This window comes from Homalodisca vitripennis, chromosome 4 (genome assembly GCF_021130785.1).
Source record: "Homalodisca vitripennis isolate AUS2020 chromosome 4, UT_GWSS_2.1, whole genome shotgun sequence".
Classification (NCBI taxonomy): Eukaryota; Metazoa; Arthropoda; class Insecta; order Hemiptera; family Cicadellidae; genus Homalodisca; species Homalodisca vitripennis.
The window spans coordinates 62748312-62770381 of NC_060210.1; the positions used below are offsets into that span (position 1 = coordinate 62748312).

At 30.3% G+C, this 22070-nt stretch overlaps 1 protein-coding gene across 5 annotated transcripts in view; it reads left to right on the top strand.

The window, feature by feature from the left end:
• LOC124359391 (phosphatidylcholine:ceramide cholinephosphotransferase 1-like) overlaps nt 1–22070 on the top strand; it is a 216470-nt gene that overhangs the window by 13975 nt on the left and 180425 nt on the right. For 3 of the 5 annotated variants that reach the window (XM_046812087.1, XM_046812094.1, XM_046812088.1), the window contains exon 2: nt 12725–13057. Coding sequence is in view for 2 of the 5 variants with exons in the window: in XM_046812091.1 (XP_046668047.1) it covers nt 12764–12810 (47 nt within the window). In the remaining 3 variants the exon portion in view is untranslated. The remainder of the gene's footprint in view (nt 1–12724; nt 13058–22070) is intronic. The other 2 variants (XM_046812091.1, XM_046812092.1) reach the window with 1 other exon arrangement.

Here is a 22070-nt window from a genome sequence, read left to right on the forward strand (position 1 = left end):
ATCTATCTTGTACATCAAATATGTTCTTATGAACAATATACAATTTTTTAATTATAAAGGTTAACCATTCAAGAGTTGCTAACTATGTTTTCCAGGTACAGCACATGATAGAGTACGAATTCTTTTGTTTTGAATATTGTTTGTTATTCTGCTTTGAAATGGCCATTATTTAGGTACTAAGATACAACATCGGCTTCATTTCACAAGTATTGTTTACTATTAGCAGCTATAAAGTCTTTAATTAGCTAATAAATGGAAAAATAACTAATGGAACTATTTAGCAAACGATGGTTAATGTACTGGGTTTAATCTCAATGTCTTGTCTTTAAAAACTAGTAGATTTTAAATCTTTTTTATTTTAGGATGAGACCACGTTTACAAAATCAATGTAAAGTTCATTTAAACATTTCGCAAATATAAATGATGCAGAATGATATCTAGTACCAGGAAATGTGTAGTTGGGTTTGTTTAACAAAGTTTTATTTTTATATAAATATGTAAATCTCAGAATGGAGCATTTTCCAAAAGTATTCTTAATAACATGTAATTATATAATTAATCATATTTTTCATGCTCTTGTATATCACTACATTAATCTAAATAGTACCTATCCATTTCAAATGTGCATAAATAATACTCATTTTCATGGTAGTTTTAAAAATACGCTGCACTACTAGCCTAGTAGATAAACAAGGATACTTTGAAAATTAATATTAATTGCTAACTATTGTGATATCCATTTATACTTTCCAGACTTTTCTACACTCTTTCACTAAGTAATATCAGAAATAATACACAGTAAGAGTCTAATTATCCATGTTCAGATTGGCCAAGCTGAAGAGCTAATCTAGTTAATACCCTTTAGGAAGCGTGTACAAAATTATACTAAAGAAATCATGTTTGTTTTTGAAGCGTGGAGATGCAGAATCGTGTGCCATCGTGAATCATGGGTCTACTAGCAATTGTTGATTTGAGCAAAGGCGGTATCGGGTGTTAGAACATGCCTATTGGTTGTAGCTGGGTAATAAGTTAAGCAGTTAACCATGAACCATGAATTGATATTGTGTTTTTGTGTTTATTGAGATATTTTATTGCAATCTCTGTATTATTCGAGTTTTTTCGTATTCCGAGGTAGACCCAATTCAGTTTAGCTTGGACAATCAGACTTCTTATGTAATTAATTTGCAACAAAAATGTAAACTATTAATTTACACTCCAACAAAACATTGATAATGACAAGTTTGAAAAGTGTATTGAGTCGTTCTATTTGTTATTTAAACAAAGGACCTGCATTCAAATTAGCATGGTACTATAAATCAACCTTTTTTTTGCCGGTACGTCAGAGAAGATCACCAGAATGTGATGACCATTAATAAGAGTTTATGTTTGCCCTTAACACTGCAGTCTATAAGTTTACTAATTTCACGTCCTCAATGTTGAACTCCGGAAAAGAACTAAAATTCCCTAATGCACTAGGAGGAACGAATTTCGTGTCATAGTGATTAGGGGGAATAATGCTTTGGAATCGACCCACAAAAGAGGAATGTAGCAGTTTAAACAGCTGTACGAGGGACGCCATAATTGAGCCAACTTGTCCTCATGAAGGCTCACCAGCTATCTTATGCAGTCAATAATTTTACCACCACAATTTAAACCATATGTTCCAAACGTTTACGAATAATGTGTATAAGTACCGGATTTATGTACATTTTAATAATTTCCTTTTTTTTTGCTTCCCGACAGAAAAAAATAGTTTCCCTTTCTAAAAAAATCCAACCTGAGGAAAGTTTATAATAGTTTTTTAAGAAAATAACATTAAAGCCACACTAAATATTTTAAAATTTAACAAAGATAATACAATTTTTATAATATATGTTTTAGCAATAATAACTGAATAACAATAAAATAATAAATCAAATAGTGATATTAAATATATTTTCTCAATATTAATAATTAGCAAAATTAGAATTTTAACGATGCTAATAATTTTTAACTATGTACCTAAATTGTGTTAAAGGGACAAAATGCGGAATGTGGCTGAGTAATGAGCCTAGAGTAAATGGCAATAAAATATATGGTCGTGGATATGTGCATAATGTATACTTTTCAATACATCAACATTTACCCTGCTATAATCACATCAACATAAAAACACATTTAGATATTTTATTGTGAATTTAATCAACATGGCTTCTCCAATGTACACCAAATTCCAATTTAACACTAAGAAATGTAACCATGGAAAGGTCATTTTTATATTTGAAGGAGAAATAATTAATATCTTTTGAGTTCTTGTGTAATTGATTTTTAATCAGTTTGAAGCTCAATGCTTTTACAACTTCAATCTTCTTATCAGTCAGTTTTTTTCACTTCGTTTAGACTTTTATCAAACAATATTAAAGCTAAATCATTAACAAAAAGATAAGAATACACCTGCACACAGGACTGGTGTAATATATGGGCTGAAAGAGTTATAGTCCAAGGTGGCAGATGTAGAGGGCAGCAAATTGTGGAGGAGAAAGTTAAGAACTACTGTATATACAAAGTAAAAATATAAACTTTTAAGAAAGCAAAAAATGTATTACAACAAAAATGTTTAAAGCATAGCGGAATGTTAGGCTGAAAAGGCAAGCTTTACTAGTATTATTGTTTTCTGGTGGCTATAGATAACGTGCTGTCCAGTGTTTCATGGCACAACAATTTTTGCACTTGACTTATCATATGCAAAATGACATAATCAAGTTTAAAGAAAGTGATATGGCGGTCATCAGTTGTGGGGTACTAGTGGTGGTGGTACTATCAAGATAGCCTATGGGCGACAGATTTTCAAATCTACTTATGCCTGCATAGTATTGTCATTAGCATCATTAGATAAGTTAACATAAATAAGAACAACAATGGTCTCAAAAACAGACCTGTAAGGCACGCATTGGTCAACTTTAGAATTTTTACAATAGGTGTTTTTGAAAAAAATAGTTTAATTTCTATTGTTGGTATTTGAGGAAAATATATTGTGCAAGATCTGTCATAACAGTCATACAATTTAAATTTCTGCATTAGAATTCTATTTCGTATTGTATCAAATTCTTTAAATATGTTAAACATACTATCAATGTGGATTTCCTTTTTTCCAAAGATATGTAACATTCCTAAAAATACTCAGCCTATAGCAGCAAATGTGTTCATTTCTGAACTAAAACTGAATTGCCTTTTAGAAAACTGTTGATTATTTTCAAAATGGAACATAAACTGACTGCTTAATAAATATTCAAATCTTTTCAAAGTCAAAGGAATTTAAAAAAATCTTTGGTAGCTGTCACGGGGTAATTTAGTATACTTTTTTGAATATATATATATATATATATTCAATGCATCAAGATGTAAACCATGTAAATATTGTCATTAATACAATCATTAAAAATCTGCAATATCACTTTCGATGTTTTGTATGCACACAGTTTCACAATAATTACATAGAAATTGTAAATATTGTCATTAATACAAGCAATAAAAATCTGCTGTTTCACTTCAGATGTGTTGTTTGCACATGGTTTCACAATAATTACATAGAAATTGTAAATATCGAGAGAATGGCGTTATTATGAGTGCAATGGTTTTATATGTATCTTTAACTGTAACATGTCATATTGTAAATTTTAAGTTGAGAGACTTTAATGGCTCCTCCTCAAGATATTTTGTAGTAATTGTGGTACAGTTACAAAGAAAGAATTGACTGATTTATTGAATTATATACTGTTAATAAAATAAGAGTTAAGAGCACTTCTAGTAAGAGGAAATTTCATTAGTAATATTGTTGGTTATCCCGTATAAAAAGGTGAATTAAAAGCAGTATTTTCAAGGGTCCAAGAGGCTTTTTAACCTTATTTGACATTTTTCAATATTTCTTGAGTCGTAGAAAGATTTAGCTTTGTGTAAAGTGAATTTATGTTTGTTCTCTTAAAAGAAGAATATTGCAGTCTGATACAGTTACCAACTGTATATTTAGTTAAACTATGTAGATCATCACATTTTTTCATTAGACCTAATTTAGCTGTAAACTAATTTCCTATTTTTTCCATTGCTATTATACGTCTTTAACCTTTCCAAAGGAAGAGCTATGTCAAAAAATATAAACATTTCAAGGAAACATTTATTATTGTTATTAACAGAGGTTTGCTTATAGATGTTATATGTTTGCTATTATTTTGTATATGTAATTCAAACAGATAGAAAATCAATTTTAAATTTGTTGGCATAGCAATAATATTTTTACTTAAAATTAGGCACATCTAATGAGAGAAGTTACTCAGAGTGGAACAATAAAGGTATAATATTTACTTTAGCTGTGTTACCTAAAACCACTGTAAACTATTTCTTATAGTTGTATACTTTCATTTCCAAAACAAATGTTTGGCACTCATTAAACATGTATTACACTAAAATTAATAACATAATATCTAATTGAAATTTAGATTATATCCCAAATGGTTCATTGATCAAGGAGACGCAAACATTCATGATTACTTTTAAAGTTTGTAATTCTTTACACACCTTGATTATCTTCTGTTTTCTTTCTAATAATCACTTTCCAAGCATGTTCTTTTTGAAAAAAAAAAAAAAAAAAATAGAATAATGTGAAAAAGTTCAAGTAAATATTTACTAAATGTAGATCTTTTTCATTTTTTTATTCTGTTAGAATTTATTCTTTAAACTTTGTCTTTGATTTGTACTATTTACCATATGTATGTAGTATATACAGTATTAATATATATTTTATACTGTCGGTGTTATATTGTATGTATGTGTAACCGTTCTGCTATAAGGACTTTAAGGTCATTACAATGTATTTGTGGGATGACAATAAACATTCTTGATTCTTAATCTTAACTTAGTAATAAAGAGATTGATTCACCTACTATCCAATGCAACCATTACTTTCATGGACAAACAATTATTTTTAATATATAAAGTAGCTACTTCTTTTATGGTATAGTTTATCAGTTGTTGAGAAGATAAAACAATGTGGGTCTGACTTATCAGTTGAGATAGTGGCCACTATTCAGCTAACAAATCAACATTTAGCTTCTATGGTGACCAATTTGCTTTATATAATATGGCTACTATTTGGATTGAAAATAATCATAAAACATATTACATTAATTAAATAAATTTATTTTAAAGTGAAAGGTATGTTTTCCTAATAATAAAGTTTATTAAGCTACCATTACATATCTTGCATTAGGCTGTAAATAGAATTGCATAATTCTACTGGTAGATATTAGAATTGCAGGTCAGTTTCAAGGTTATCTACAGTCAAGAAACAACACACAATTTGGTATAATTTTAATTCATTTCCTTCTAACTAAACAGTTTTGTTAGATTCTAGTATGGTAATCAATACTTAAAACCCTGTTACAAAGCATTGTGTTATAGGTGCTATTATAACACAGTTAAAGTTGACACTATTTAGAGTAAGGTTAACATTAATGTAATACATAATACATTTTCAGAAGTTAAAACATTTTTTATTCAACAATAATATTGTTATTCCTTTATAGTTTATTTAACCCTAGAACTGGCAATGTGTCACTCTGTACTGGCGGCTCTATTTTAACAGCCTCGCAGACGTTTCTTATAATGTATCACATTTCATAACTGTTAGTCCAAATATAAACTATTATATGTCAATGTATTCACAACTATATGGAGAGCATTATAATAACAATATCTTATTGTTTCCATGGAGACATATTTTTATTTTTTTTACAAAATGTAAGAAAAATGTTTTTTGGATTTTTTTTGTAAATATTCCGTTGTGTAACTGCTTAGCAATAAGCTTTACAACAAAACCGTAAATGTATAACTTATTCGAAATTTTGTCCTGATTCCAAAAATATATAATTATTGTAACTTTTACCTCAAAACGTATGTGTTACAGGGCTTTGTATGAAAAAGCACCCATATTTACTTATTTTCAAAAATGCGTACATTTCTAAATAAATATTATTGTTCGTGGGTAAACATAATCTCTTGACTGCATTTATACTTATATAAGTATGCCAGTTAAAACAAAAATAAAATAAAATAATACATTTTAATCTTACCTTATTTACATATGTACAATATATTGTACAAAGTTTCATTTTTCACTCAGCGTCACTAGATCCCGCCCTGCGAGCTCCTAAGGTCATTTGATTGGTCTCTAAAGTTTTCACCCATACTGAACAACTAAAACTATAACCTAAGAAAGCTAAAAAAACAATAATAACAACACCAAATACTATTGGATTCGTAACCTCAAACACAAAACCCGGCACTTGTTTACAGTTTCACAACACTGTGGTTGACCCGTACTACGTTCACGTCAGCTGTCAAAAAAACGATGTTTTACGGTAAACAAAGAAGACAGTAATAGAAAGTAAGAACAGAAAATCGGTACTATAGTTATTGCTCTTCCAGAATATATCAAATAAAAATCATTTATATGACCTTAATTGCCTAAAATTTCAATAACTGTACATGTGTACTTTGGCGACGAATATTCGTCGTTGCCAAATCGGACGGGCCTTTGGCGACGAAAATTCGTTTCATACCAGCTCTAGGGTTAAAACCCGATGGTATATACAGTTGTTGAACTATAAATCAGAAATCTACGTGTTTTATAGAGAAATAGTTTTACTAGTATTAAGTCATTATGTAAACATTATGTAAAATTCAACTGATGTTTATAAGTTATGTCAGCATCTGTATATTTAACATACAGAGTGGGAACACATGTTTATTTAATTATTTTTCATCTGTTAATAAAAAATTATATCCAGATTTGGTTTTTTTACAAGCTATTTTTTATGTCCCTTGAAAATGTTGTCCTCTTGTTGATTTTAATGAAATTTTGCTAGAAAATTGTTTAAAGACCACCATTAAATGAAATCTAAAATAACTTTGTCCTTTCAACAGAAAGTAACATCCGAATGAAATATACAAACATGCAAACTTACAACACTATACCTTGAAATATTTCTAACTTATCGCTTTTTTCTTATACAACAAAAATTGACACTAAACGAAGGGAAATAGTTTATAATGCTAAATGGTCTTTTTCGTTTTGAATCTATTGAACCATATCCATAAATATTAACCTATGTTAAAAAAAAAACACACACACACACACATAAATATATATCTTTAAATATATATATATATATATATATATATATATATATATATATATATATATTTCTTGTGTGACTGTGTATGTCACTGAACTCCTAAACGACTGGACCAATTTTGAGAATGGTTTAAATTTACAACTCTGTCCTATTTAAATTGTTTATTTAATTAATGTTTTATTTATAAATTGTTATTGATTTTGGAATATTTTACCTTTGATCCGGCATACTGCGTTATGACACATAGTACAAAGTGAACTGATACTTAACAGCTGTTAATACTTTCAGCTGAAGTTCATAAAAGAGGCAGAAACATTTGTTTACATTGAAAATTTAGAAAATTATTATTGTAAAGTGCTTGATCAGTGTAATGCAGATTACATAGAAGAAGTTATTGCCTAATTTTAAATTTAGATTGCACCAATGATCAATAAACTATCTAATGCAATTAAATACTATTAAACGCTGTTATAAAAGCCACCTCATTGTACAAAGCAGTGAATGTTTGCACATAAGGTAACCGAATTTGGTTAGATGGAAGGTAAATGAAAAGAGCCAAAAGAAGACGCTTTATGATCGAAATTGGTTTTCGTTTATACATTTTCTTGATCAGAGCACAAGGCAAACTCCACAATAATACTGGAAATAACTTAGACAGAAAAATTAATTTTAACAGACCGAATTTCATTCTTTATAATCTAATTAGTTTCATCCATATAAATTAATTGTATTGAATAACTTATCAACACGTAGCAAAAAACCATGAAAGATAGAGGCAGGAAATGTGGTATATACCTTCATAATGTGCCCAAGTGGCTCATGAAGGAATGACTATCAATTATCTCAGGAATATTTTAAATGTGATAGTAAAAGAATATACTAATATATTGTATTATTTTTCAACAGGAAATTGTGCGTGAAGCCGCAGGCAACTGCTAGTATACACACACACACACACCAGGTGTCTTAAAAGTCCCACCTCCCTTATTAACTTTTTTATGAATAGAGATGAGTGATTTACTTTAGGGTATTTTGGGGGATAAGTCAAAATTTTCAAATAGCAAGTGACACCTAATTTTAAAGGTATTATAAAAAGAAGAAGAATGGCGTAAACTAGAGGTTTCTAATGTGACTAAAAAGTTTGGTGGAAAATTAAAGTTTGAAATTTTTATAAAACCCCCACAATTTAAATTACATTTAAGGGGAGTGGGAAGGCCCTATACCCGCCATGTTAAATTTGTGAACTTTTAGGTACACTTTTCTCAGGAAACTATAAGAGATATTGAGTTGGAATTTTATATCTGTATACCTCTATGTATTGTAAAGCTACACTACTAGAATTATTTTTAATATCTTTTTTAATTGTTGAAAAACATTTTTTTTTTTTAATATGCTATTTCTTAACTAACTTTTTTTACATAAAAATTTTTTTTCTCAGCAACTACAAATTTAAATGTTATAATTCTAGTGCTGTTACTTGGTATTATGTAGGTGTACATGCATAAAAAATTTCAACCCTGTATCTTTTATAGTTCCTGAGAAAAATGTACATGTACAAAAAAAATCAAATTTCGGTTAACGAGCGTTAAAGAAAATCTACTCACAGTTCTGCTTAGAAGAGTCCTGCACCATAATCTGGATCATCAGCATCCATTTCCTTGTCTTCTTGCAGCTTCCTCTTAGCTCTCCTGGCCTGTCTAGCTGCTTTTGACATTTCTTCTGTTGCCTTTTCTGCTTTCTTCAATCTTATTCTGTCCATGGTGCGAAGTGCGTCGACCGACTTTTTAGACATTTTTAGTCCTAATTTATCAAACACCCTCAACTTACTGGAATAACCATCATTGAAGGTTAAAACTGCATCATTGGCACCAAGCTTCAAAGTATCTAACCTAACAAATGTGTTTTTTTGGAATTTTTGACCAAACTATGTTATTAAAACTTTCATTCTGGTTTTGTGTTTGGCCATGAAGGCACTTTTCTAAAAGGTTCAGGGATTTGACAAGTCAGTAAATATTTTTTTTCATGGCAAGTAAGATAGCTTCAGGAATGCTGTGATTATGGCTATAAGACTGCTTCAGTTCTTTTGATTTATTATAGGCACACCAAGAATCAGCTCCCTTTGGGCATAGGCCATGTTGGGGAGTTTTGTTCGGTCGACATCTTATGGAAAATATATGGCCCATATATTCCTTCTCATGCCTTGTACTCCAGTGTTATCCGACATGCTCGTCTAATGGCTAATCCATAATATGTCTGCAACTTGTCAATATCTAGATCAGTGAGCCTATTTTTTACCTCCAATCTTTTTACGCGTCATCCAACATTTTGCCTTTATAATCCCTTTTTAGCTGCCGAAGTCTCGTCCCCATTCGTTTTTGTATGTGGCCGATACACTCAAGCTTTTCTATCTTTACATCTTTACCATACGGCTGTTCAGAAACAACTGTCTGATAGCCCTTACTATCACCGTCTCCTAAATACTTTACTTATCGCACACCGTGATCAACAGAGTCGTAAAACAGCTTTACCGCACCACTAACCTCCATTGTACCACTTGAACCTTGGAAATTTTTTGTGCATACATGAGCCTTAGGAACTTGCTTAGTATTTTCAGCCATAGTGCAAGTATGGCAAAACTTAGACATAACATGCATGTCAAGAACTTTGGTAGTGTCTACACTAGTAACAGACATAATTCCATTTTTAGATGTGTGGCCGCGCTTCTGCCACGACCCATCCAACGCTACTGCCAAGTCAGAAATTACCACCATTTTCTGTGAACTGCTTCTTCTCGTGCTAGGGCCATACTATCTTTAGCACATGCTTCTACAGCTGTATTTAGTGTTTTGTGCGTATACAGAATACTTTTGAGGTGGAGATGGTAGATCAAGAAGTGAACAAAGAATATTGCCTGCGCTAAGACCCCGGCCAATAGTTCTCATACCATAAATAAATCGTAGGTTTTATGTCATATTTATTGTTTTTCACAGAGGTCCTGAGTTCCTGAAACAAACTCCAGTGGAAACATTTTGAACATTCAATGTCAACATTTACAGACAGTCCATGTCGTTCTTCCTGTGACACAGCCAATTCGACACAGTCATAGCCACCGCAATGTTTTACATCGCACAAAAACCTTTTATAAACCTCACTTAGTTTGTCTACATTAAAAAATACAGTTTACCATTACCTTTGGGCTCAAACCTGTCATAAACAGAGAAGTTCAGTTTTTTTGAAGAAGAAACTTGGGTCTTTGTGAAGTACTGAGGCCTTCAGGAGTAGTGATAGAGCTAGGCCTAGGCTCCGAGGCAACACTCGGTGTATGTGATTCCACTAATTCATCTGATTGAAATTTTTGTGTACCTATTCCCTTTGAAAGTACTTTTCTTCTTATAAGATCATTTAAACGAGGCATTGTTATAAACACAACACAACACAATGACTTGAACTCACAAGGATAATAAAACTCACAACGAAACAAACTCAGAAACACTAATTTTGTTTATGTTGACTAGAACAGTTGTAATATAAACAAATAATTCAGAAAAACAACAGATGTTAGCAGTAGACAGTACTGGCTGGTACTACCAACATAACAAAATCAAAACACACCAAATGTTTTGTGTAAGTAGTACTATACAAAGTGAGGCCTACTCTGGCGCTACCATAAAGCAAAAAACTTAAAACATACTATGTTGTTATATTAAAAAAGTATATTTAGAGTTATCGTATTTAATTTTCTAAAAGCAGATACTTAAAGAAGAAGTTTCATTCTACAAAAACTGCATTAAAAATAGAAAATCTAAAAAAATTTTTTTTTTACCCTTCCCACTCCCTTAAAGTTATTGTAAGGCAGATAAAACATTCACTGGCTAGTTATTTTGAGAACTTAGGAAACAATATCATAAAACAAGTTATTAATAGAATAAGCAAAGATCCACAACCATGATTAACATAGCATTTATTAGGTTTGGTTTTGTCTGATCAAAGCACATTAGGAAGCCTGGGAATACCAATACCTGGTTTTGCCCTGTCAACTCTTTTTGTTTACCAGATAGTATGTGAGATACATTGAGACCACTTTGACACAGTAACTGGACTGAAACAGTTATGATGCAGCCCTATGATATTTTTCAAACAGAAGTAGACATATGAGGTATATATTATTTTAGTATCCATGGTTAAGAAATTAAAAAATAAAATAAAATTGTTTCTCTTTTTTGATTTTTTTTGTATGAAAAATATATACATATACATCTTGAAAACCTAATTTGGACAAAAAGTGTCAACTTTGGTATGTTTAAATTCACTTTCTGTCTGATGTATTTCCATTGCTATAGTTGAGTTTGCCTGTGATCCAACAAAAAAACACATATCAGCAAAAACCGACTTGATAAAAAATCATCTACTTTCAGCTCTTTTAATTTTATTTCTGTCTAAAATTTTTTAAGTGCCATAGTTATAGTTTGTCTTTTTGACGTGAACATGTAGCTTATGTACAACTGAAAAGTTACCTACTAGGGCCAAAAAGCGTCTACTACCAGCGCTTGTAATCTACCTCCGGTATAAGAAATTTCAAGTGCTATAGTTAGAGTTCACCTTTTTGTCCCAATGAAGGAAATATATCATTCAACTATACGGTTGCTGTGGTCTAAAAGTGTCAATTCCTGTACTTTAAGTTTAATTCCAGTGTAATTTATTTATGGTTCTATAGTTAAGTTTGCCTTGTTGTCCTGATCAAGAAAATGTTGGTTTTCAAAACCAACTTGGGTCAAAAAACATTTACTACCCCCCCTTTAATGTATCTCGTGTCTAAGATATTTCAAGGGCTATATTTAGTTTACTTTTCTGTCCCGATGATAACAATATATATAATTATGTATGACTGAAAAGTTGACGTCTAAGGTAATCGTGTCAGTTCCGGCCATTTAAATTTACTCCCGGTGTTATTCATTTATGGTTACGCAGTTGGTTTATGTTGTTGCACTGACTAAGAAAATAAACAATACAAGTTTGGCTTTTGGAATCTAATTTCCGGTTTAAAATTTTTCTGGTACTGTAAGTGATTTTATATTTTACCCCGTTCAAGAAAGTATGTCCATGCATAAGCTTAAGAAGACTACTTTGGTAAAAAAAGCATCTACTTCCGTTGCTTGTATTCTGCTTCTAGAAAAGAGGAGAAGTGTAATATCTCTTTGATTTCCTTAAACTACAGTATAAATACCATACTCAAAGTCAAGTGAGCCAATCAGTATTGATTACTTTATTTGTATACATCCACAGCTTTGTTCATTAAGGTGGGTTTTATAACAGATTTTAAATAATATTTCCAATGCATTAGATGGTTTATTTATCACTAGTGCAAGCTAAATTAAAAATTATATAGTAACTTCATCTTTGCAATCTGAATTACACTACTGATCAAACACTGAATAATTATTAGATAATATTTTCTAAAATATAATGTAAACAAATGCGATTTCTTTTACACATTTTATATATGTACATTCTATATTCATATTTTGTTACATACTAATATATTTTGTTTGTTGCAGGCGGGACAGCAGTGGTTTGGCTAACATTGTCGGCAAGTGATGCCATCCTCAGAGAAAGTGAAACTGATCAATTACAGATGTTACCGGTGAGTGTGTTGTGTGTTGTGGTGTGCTGAGTGTACTAGGTACTGTGTGGTGCAACTGCGACCATGTGCGGTGTGGTGTGCACTCGAGGCTAGTCACGTGTGACCAAGCCGTGGAGCCACAGGGTATGTGGGTGCCCCAGGAGCTCTCAGAATCCCCGGGTCGTAGCGTCCGATGACCCTTGCGTCGGACCGATTCGGTCCACCTCAGTCTCCCCAGTGAGCCGACATGCTTTGTCATTTCCTCAGGGTAAGTTCGATGCAACCACCAGCACCTTGTAGACTTTGTGGCATTGCTTGTCTGCTTTGTAGCTAGCTCCATTAGTTGCATTATATTTTTGGGACTTGTGTTGTTGTTTGCTGTGGAAATTATTTTTCTCTTTGTCTAGTTTTACTACTATTGAGATTCAGCAGCAAATCCCATCAACATTTTAACAGTATTTAATAAGTTTTTCTGATATAAATAATATAAAATAATTATATAATTAAATATAATTATTTCCCGGCGGAGCAAGTACTTTTTGTGATTCAATATTTATTGAAAAAAATATATCTATAATAGTTAAACAAACAAAAATTGTCCGATAATTGGTAAAATGACTTGCAAATCCAGCAATGTTATTTACCAATTGTCATGTAAAAACTGTCCAAAAGTCTACATTGGTCAGACAGTAACTCCATTGCACATTATAATTAACAAAAATCACAGCAATACAAAATGTTAAATCAAATCCTATTTAGGCCCATGCAATGGAGTATAAAAAGAATTCGATGAATGCTTTTCTTTTAAAGGTATTCACTAAATTCAAAATCCACACAAGATTAAAATTAATCATTTTAAAAATAGAAATAGCTTATCAGAGGGTTCTACAAACTAAATATCCTGATGGTCTAAATTTAAGATATGGATAGTTATAGATATAAAATTTACTATTACAATTTCTAATACTATTAAATTACACAATCAAAGTACAAAATTATTTTAGTGATAAATATTCTTTGTATAAAGCAAAATTATTTACTTTTATAAGAAAAAGTAAATATAATTATCTTTTAAGAGAAAATTGTTCCATATACAAGGAATGTAGCTGCTCTATTAAAATTTATCGCTAAAATGAATGTTTTAAAATATTTATAGTTTTTTTTAACGGTAGTAGTTACCTGCAGCTTCGCATGCAATTTCAAAAGTTTTGCACCTGTATAACGGGTGATTAACACATGATCGTGCTGTTGTAATACAATGTTTACACAGAATATTTTATTACATTTATAATAACAAAAATTAATACAATAATAACAGGCTCTTTCAATATTAATATTTTGCAACATTAGAGACCAAGATGGGATTTTAAAGACTAGTGGGGCATAGCCCAGAGGAGTTTCTGAAATGAGAATAAGCCTATATCCATCCCAGGGCCTCTAAAAATAGCTATGTAAAAATTTCAGTACAATCGGTTGAATAGTTTATGCGTGAAAACAATAATAAATGCACTTTCACATGTATAATATTACTAGCAGTTATCCACAGCTTTGGATGCAATTGCAAAGGTTTTGCACCTTTTTAAGCTATTCTGGTTTCATTGAATTATATTTCCGATGCTGAATTTGTCTTCCTCCCTCAATCAAGAAAATATTTTCAAAAATGTATATTATGGTAATTTTAATTTACTCCAGTCTTAGATTTTTGTTGCAAAGCTGATTTTGTTTCTCGATAAAGAATATACACATACATACACACCCAGCTCTTATTTTTTATAAGTTTCATAACAGTCTTTTAATGTAAAATAAAAGTTAAATTACATTGTCTCTTATATCTCCATTGCTAGCAGTTACCCGCTGCTTTGCACGCAATTTATTAGGTATTGCACGTTTATGACCACTGTTGGTTCGAGTGAATTATATTACCGACACCAAGTTTTAGTTTGCCTTGTTGCCACGATCAAGAAAATACGTCATAAAGTTTATAATTAAGATCATTGTAATTTACTTTGTTATTAGTATGTTTTGTTCCAAAGTTGTTATTGTTTTATTTCCTGATCAAAAAATATATAACACAAATCAAAGGAGCATACTACTGTCAAAAGAGAACTAAGATGGGTTTTATATCAGTCTGTAAATTTATAATAAAAGATTTTAAGTATTTTAGAACATTTATAGCTGGAATTGGTACATTATTTAAAAGTAACAGTCCAGCGAATTTTCATTTAGCATTGTTCTTGTTGACTGTTTCAAAGGAAGTTTTCCGAGTTTAATTCTGACCTTCTCATGTTTTAGGACATTTTGATGGTAGATTAATACTTACCTAATCGCTGAAATCTAAAACTGTGTTAAAAATTAAGGTTACTTAATAGAAAATGTATTCTATATAAATGTAAGCAAATTGAAAATAATAATAAACAATGTTTACATATACATAGCACAGTTCATTACATTTGACAGGCTCAATTAAATTACATAATAATATTAATATTACTTAACTTTATCCAAGATGGGATTTTTCGTTACTCCAAAGACCAGTGGGACGTAGCCTGCAGCAATTTTCGAAATAAGAATAGGCCTTTATTCATCCCAGGAACCACTAGAATGTCCATGTAAAATTTCAGTACAATCAGTTGAGTAGTTTATACGTGAAAACAAAACAAACTAAGGCACTTTCACATTTATAATATTGTTAGGATTAGGATGTACATTTTGTTATCTAGAAAAAATCAGAGGAGATTTTATGTTAACAATATTTTAAATTATAAATAAAAATTACAAACGTTAATTATTATTGCTGATACTATTAAAAAAAAGAAAATTAGATAATTAATTCACACACAAATAAAATTCCTACTTGCACAAGTCAAGTATCATCATATTGAACAGGTAAATATCATGATTATTTAACAAACAATAAAGAGTTTTAAGAAAATACTAATTTGCTTAAGGGGACTGCGAACACCATAAGACCTTATTACTAATTTTGTCATGTAGCACAAAAACTATAAAACAGAGTTTAGCAATATCTTTTGTTTAAAATAGGAGTTCATCATTTAGTTCCCTCCCTGCACAAGATTTTTGTACAATAACTAAAACAAAAACTTTAATGATCTTTTTCTAAAAATATCTTTATATACGTAACATTTTTTAAAAGATTTTGTTTTTTAACATATAATCTAAAAAAACCTTAAACCGTGTAACAAGGGACTAAATGATATTGTTGTGAATCTACTCTGAAAATTTGGTAATATTACCTGTAACGGTTATATAACATAAAAATCTAAAAATATCAACTTAACGGGAAATCAACAAAAACTGAGAATAACATAAACAATTTTTGAAATGTAATATTTAGCGGCAAACAGCTGAATAAGATTGACTCAAGATATTGGTCTTCAAGCTTCCCTTATAGTAAATATCTGGTTTGTATGATATTTTAAATTCTTCAGCAGTATTTTTTTAAATCTCTTATTGTCTAAATTTTGCATAGTTGTAACTAAATTAAGTACTATTTTCTAATCTAAACTCCATATAATTATGCATTTACTAGAATAAGGATCATTGAAGGATTAACACAGCATCCTGTACTTCAAATTTTAGTATACTTAGTTTTTAATAAGTTGTAGGATATGGGACCAAATTAGATTATCGAGAGACTCGTAGGGATTTTGAGTTTTACCTGCTAGTCATTTTGTCAATAGCACACAATTTAATAGAATGACAGCCTCTAACAGAAGTAATGAAGCTTCTCAAGTAGTGTTGCCAACCTGAAAACAAATAACTTAAAGGATTATTATGAGTAGTAGGTACTATAAAAAAATCAAAGTTTTGTAAAAAATGAAAAATCTATTTGTACACATCTACATAACATATTATTTTTATTTTTACATGATGTATATTATATTTGTATAATATTATATTGTAATGGAAAGAGGACAAATTAGAGAATATGTCAAATATGTGAACTTGTACAAGCTAGTGGGCATTACATGGACTATAGTCCCACCAACTGGCGGCACTAGTTGCCTGAGACCTAATGAGCCCTCAGTGCTTGGCGGATCATCGAACTGTGTGCATGGTGCTAGTTATGTTAGTTTTTATTGTCCTTGTTTTTACTGTTAGTCGAAAATGGAAATTAACTAAATTTCAGAGCGACAAATCAACATTAAGTTTTTGGTGAAGTGTGATAAAAGTTATCAAGAAATCACGGAAATGTTGACAGCTGTTTACGGTGATAATGCTCTGAATCCATTTCAGGTGGATTAAGCGTTTTAATCATGGCTGACTAGACACCACAGATGATGCAAGGCCGGGATGACCTTCAACCAATTATGTTAAGGACAAAATTGGTCTGGACAAATTGTATCTATGAAAATAAACAGTGCAAAAATTTCAACCAAACATTTAGCTTTAAAAAAGTGTGCAAAATTTTTCCCTATCAGGCTGGAAAAATTCATTTGAAACCAAAATTGGATTTCTTAATAGGGTAATCACTGTTGACCAATTGTGATTTTACAAGTATGACATTGAACTCAAGGAGTGAAAAGCAAAAGATGAACGTCGAATAAACAAAATAAAAAAGGCAATGGAAAATTAAAGTTGTGGTCCTGGTTTTTTTTTATGTTAAAGGTGTTGTTCATCATGAATCTTCCTGAAGATGAATCTTCCTGAAGGACGAACAGTAAGTGCTGAGTTCTATCTCTCAGTTCTCAAGTGACCAAATTTGATTCAAAGTAATGAATGGATAGATCCTGCACCTGCACATTCAGCATTGGCTGTTTGCCAGTTTCTGGCAAAAAATTCAATCATCCTTCTTTTCACCAAATCTGGCCCCCGCAACTTTTTCCTATTCTCAAAATGCAAAAACGTGATAAGGAGACATCACTGAGAAGATTTGGACACAATAAAGCAAGAAATTATGAGAAAAATAAACAACCTATCTGCCGAGAACTTCCAAGAGTGCCTTAAAAAGTGGAAAAGAAGATAGAATAAGTGCAAGGCAACGAATGAAGAGTACTTTAAAGGGGACAAAATCGATGTAGACTAAATTTGCAAATAAAGTTTTTAAGGCCTCAGTTCCAATTTACTGGATATACCTCATATAGTTCAATAAAAACATAATTTTCTACAAAAATCTTTCTTTTTTTTGAGTTCTTACTCTCCATAACCTTTCTACAAACCAACACTTTTCATCTGCTTAAACAATATAAAGCATTTCTGTAATTAGCAATAAACATATTTTTGATTTCTTTGATACTGGGACATAGGCAAATACAGGGGGGAGCAATGACCCTCTCCATGATTTTGATATAAAACATTTTTATATTAAAATAATTACTCTCATATTGGAACCATACAAAATAAAATAAACTTAACTTATTGAATTTAACTTTGAGTATGAGTAAACTTCTTTCAAAGCATTAATTTTTTGTGGTGTCGAAATGCAAAATCTCGTTATTTTTATTAGTCAAAGTCTTTATTTCAACAAAAACAAGTTGGTAACTCATACAGTTGAAGTCAAAGAGCATTTCTGCATTAGTAAAGGTAATGGTGAACTAAAACCAAGGTAGCCCCTCCCGAAAATCAGCACTGGAACTGCCCTTGTACTGGGACATATTACAATAAAAGAATATAAATATCCTATCCTACTGTGGACTCCTTATTTATTCCAATGTGATATTGATTCAATGTCAAGTACGTAAACTCATCTAATGCAATTATCACACAAGTTTCACAAAGTGTTATACCGTTTGTTTGTAACATATAACGATGGCAAATGTCCGAAATCCTTTCAAACTTTTCATTGTCATTAAAAACTTTAAACAAAGAAGCAATGCAATTTGTTATCAATGGTCACATCTAAAAAAAAGATGTATATTTAGATGTATATTACAATGAAGATTTATTTATTTTTACTAATAAAACAAATGTTTTTTATTTCGTTTTTAGTAAGGAACTGAATACATGTGTCTTTTTAGGATTAAATTTAAAATAATTTTTGTCTACCAATCAAAAAGGAAAGAGAGGAAGATTATCTTGTCTATATCATACGAGCCACCAAGCAGCACTGTACCATGATCTGGACACAGGATCAAGTTGGTGTTCATTCTACACAATTGAATCGATAAATTATCAAATTTAGAGACCCCAGGATGAACCACGTGGCACTCTATTTAATCTCGATTTTATGATTTCAAAGTCCAACTTGAACAAAGTGAGTCCTGTATGACAAATGTGATTGAAATCATGAAAGAGCAAATTCAAATCCATAACTCCCAACAAATTTACTGCAAAAAATGTCATTGTTCATCTGATCAAACCATTTTTAAAGATCCCAAAATATTTCCAAAGCTACCTGTTGTTTTCTAAGTGTATAATCATTTTATCAATAAGTAAAAACATTGCTTCAATCGTGGAGGAATTTCACTTAAACCCAAATTTATTTGAAATCAATACATTGTGGCACTGGGAAAAAAAGAAAACAGATGGAAATAATCCAGCTTTTCGTGAAACTTAGAAAAAGTAGGGCCATCAAAGACACTAGGATATTGTTATCCGCAGATTCTTGATTACCTTTTTAAAAAACTAGTATTATTTTAGTAGTCATAAAATTATTTTTTAATAATTCCACTTGCAATGGAATTGTTAGATATTTTGATTAAGTTTGATTTTGGTTCTTTCAAAACTTGCTTTACCTCTCTACATTACTTCTAATCAAATACCCATATAATTTCTCTTACTGAAAATGTATGGTTCTCTCACTAAATGTTAAAACCAAATACTGGCTGGGCATATAAATTAAGAGCTATTTAAATAATTTATGTTAAAACACATTTAAGTGATACTGTAGAGAGGTGGATGAAAGAATAGTATCTTGTTCCCTGAAAACTTTGGTTACAATTAAAACCGAAATGAAATACTTTTATAAACAGTTTGTATTGAAAAATATTTTTAAAATCTGTATTGCTGAAATTACAACAGAGAATCTGATTTTCTTTGTTATATGTATATGTAGAATTCCTTACAGAAATAATAATGATATATTTTGTACTTAATTATAATTTTGTAATTGTTGATCAATGACATGCTAAAAAACTGCAGAAACACAATTATTGTTTTTCATGGAGATTTAAATGTAAATTTATCAATCAAACATTCTCTAATAAACTGTTAAAAATATTTCTTACAATCTATTCCCCAGCTTTTATGAGTCACTCGGATAGGAAAAACACACAGATTTGATTGATCTGTATTTTTACAAATTCCCAAGCAATAAATATAAAATAATAAGTCTAATGTGTGAGATGATTCTTATTTAGGTTTATGAAAAATGTTTCAACTAGAATACTTTCAAAGGATAATTTACTGACATTAATTGTTTGTCAAAGAATTAGAAATGGGAAAAATGTAACAAAATATATTCTATTCTATAAAAGATCAGAAATTTATATAAAAATGTACAAAACATTAGAAATGTTTCTATTAACTTTAATTACTCATTTCCTTGAAAACCTACATTCTCAAATTATAATAATAAAAGAAGAAATGGGTAACACTTTATATTACAAAGTTGAGTGTGAAGAAGTGAGGACTTTGTCAGCTATTAAGGAAACAATAATTGTGAGAATCAGTAATTTGACTTACATACAATAATAATTCACGGTAAGAAATTTTTAAAAATTGGCTAAACTAGATTATTAAAAGTGAGAGGGAATGAAGGCGTTTAGTTCTCAATGCATCAACCAAACCTAAATTTATTGCACATGAAAACTAGAGTACCATAATAATTAAATAAATGTCAGATAATACATACAGAAAATACCACCTGATCAAGAATTGGGATTTCTATAAAATTGAAGTAAGTTTTTGTGAGGATATGGTTTTGCAAGATAGCGAAAATGCCATTTGTTTAAACCTTAATTTTACTAAGCTTATAAACTAGTAAAACACAATGATAAAAGTTATTCCATCCATTATTGAGGCTAAAGTGGATTGGTCATCTGTGTTGATGTGGGAGTTAATGTTTACATGTTCCTACTGGCCTTGGCTGTTACTCCATTCCAACCTGACCATGTGGCTTACTCTGTGATCCACCTTCTTTCGATAACTGTGTTCCTGTGGAGACAAATATCCTGAAACAACACATATCCTAGCTGAATAAGTATGAATCTCTTTCTGTTTAGATGTTTGACAAAACTTGAGTTACAAGGGTAAACTGTAACAAATAAATGTAACAATATTTGCGCTTAGCTATTGTTCTTCATTTTATGTATGCTATTATTCTACGTTTTAGAATTATTATATTATTTGTCCTGTGAAGATACAATTTTGCTGTTTAATTCTTTCAAATTATCCCCGCTGTTCTTTTTAAGTTATTAGGGTTTTCTGATGGAAAAAAATATTATTCCAGTTAACGAGGATCTTGAAATACCAAGGTTCTTGCTATTAAGAATTAGCTGTAATAGATGATATTCGAATTTTAAATTATGCTATTGCTTTTCTTTTTATCTTGGTTTTATTTTCTGTTTAATAAATTGTGATCAATATTTATCAGGCTATGCCAGTATCTTATTTTTTAAATAATAATTCATTAAATTACCTCAGCCCAAAGTGATCCTAGTATTTTAGTTAATAAATAAAAGTTTTATATTTTATTTATTTTTAAATATATTCTTAGTAAATAAATTAATAAAATTGAAGATATTGCTTCGCTTAATATAACATGTTATGGTTTGATCATTGTAAAAGTTTTTGTTTATAAAAAGAAAACTAACTGTAAAGTCTTTATTAAAATGTTTATTGTGTTATTTTAATAACTGTTACTTATGTTTATCTTTTTTCTGTTTGTTGTTTGTCTAATTAAGACAGTATTGTTTAATTATTATGACTTGTGTTATGTAAATGTTTTGAATACTGTGTGCATACTGAAAATACTATAAATATCTCGAGAGTCATATTGGCACTTTGTTGCTGCTGATAAGGCTACATTAAAGCTATTATGACACAACAGTATTAATTTTGATACTTAACTGATTTTCTATACTGTCTGGTATTCATTAATGCTGACTTAATTTTGTGTTTCCTATTATGCGTAGTTCAGAAGAAATAATGAATTATTAATTATATAACCCTAATTAATGTTTTATTTCCAAAACATAGTTATCCTAATTTATAGAAAAATCTTTGGGGCCAGTACACCATCATAAAAAAATTTTAATTTCAAAATTCTTTATTCATAAAAATGCACATTTTGTACATGTAGGGGTGTCAAGTTTACTGTT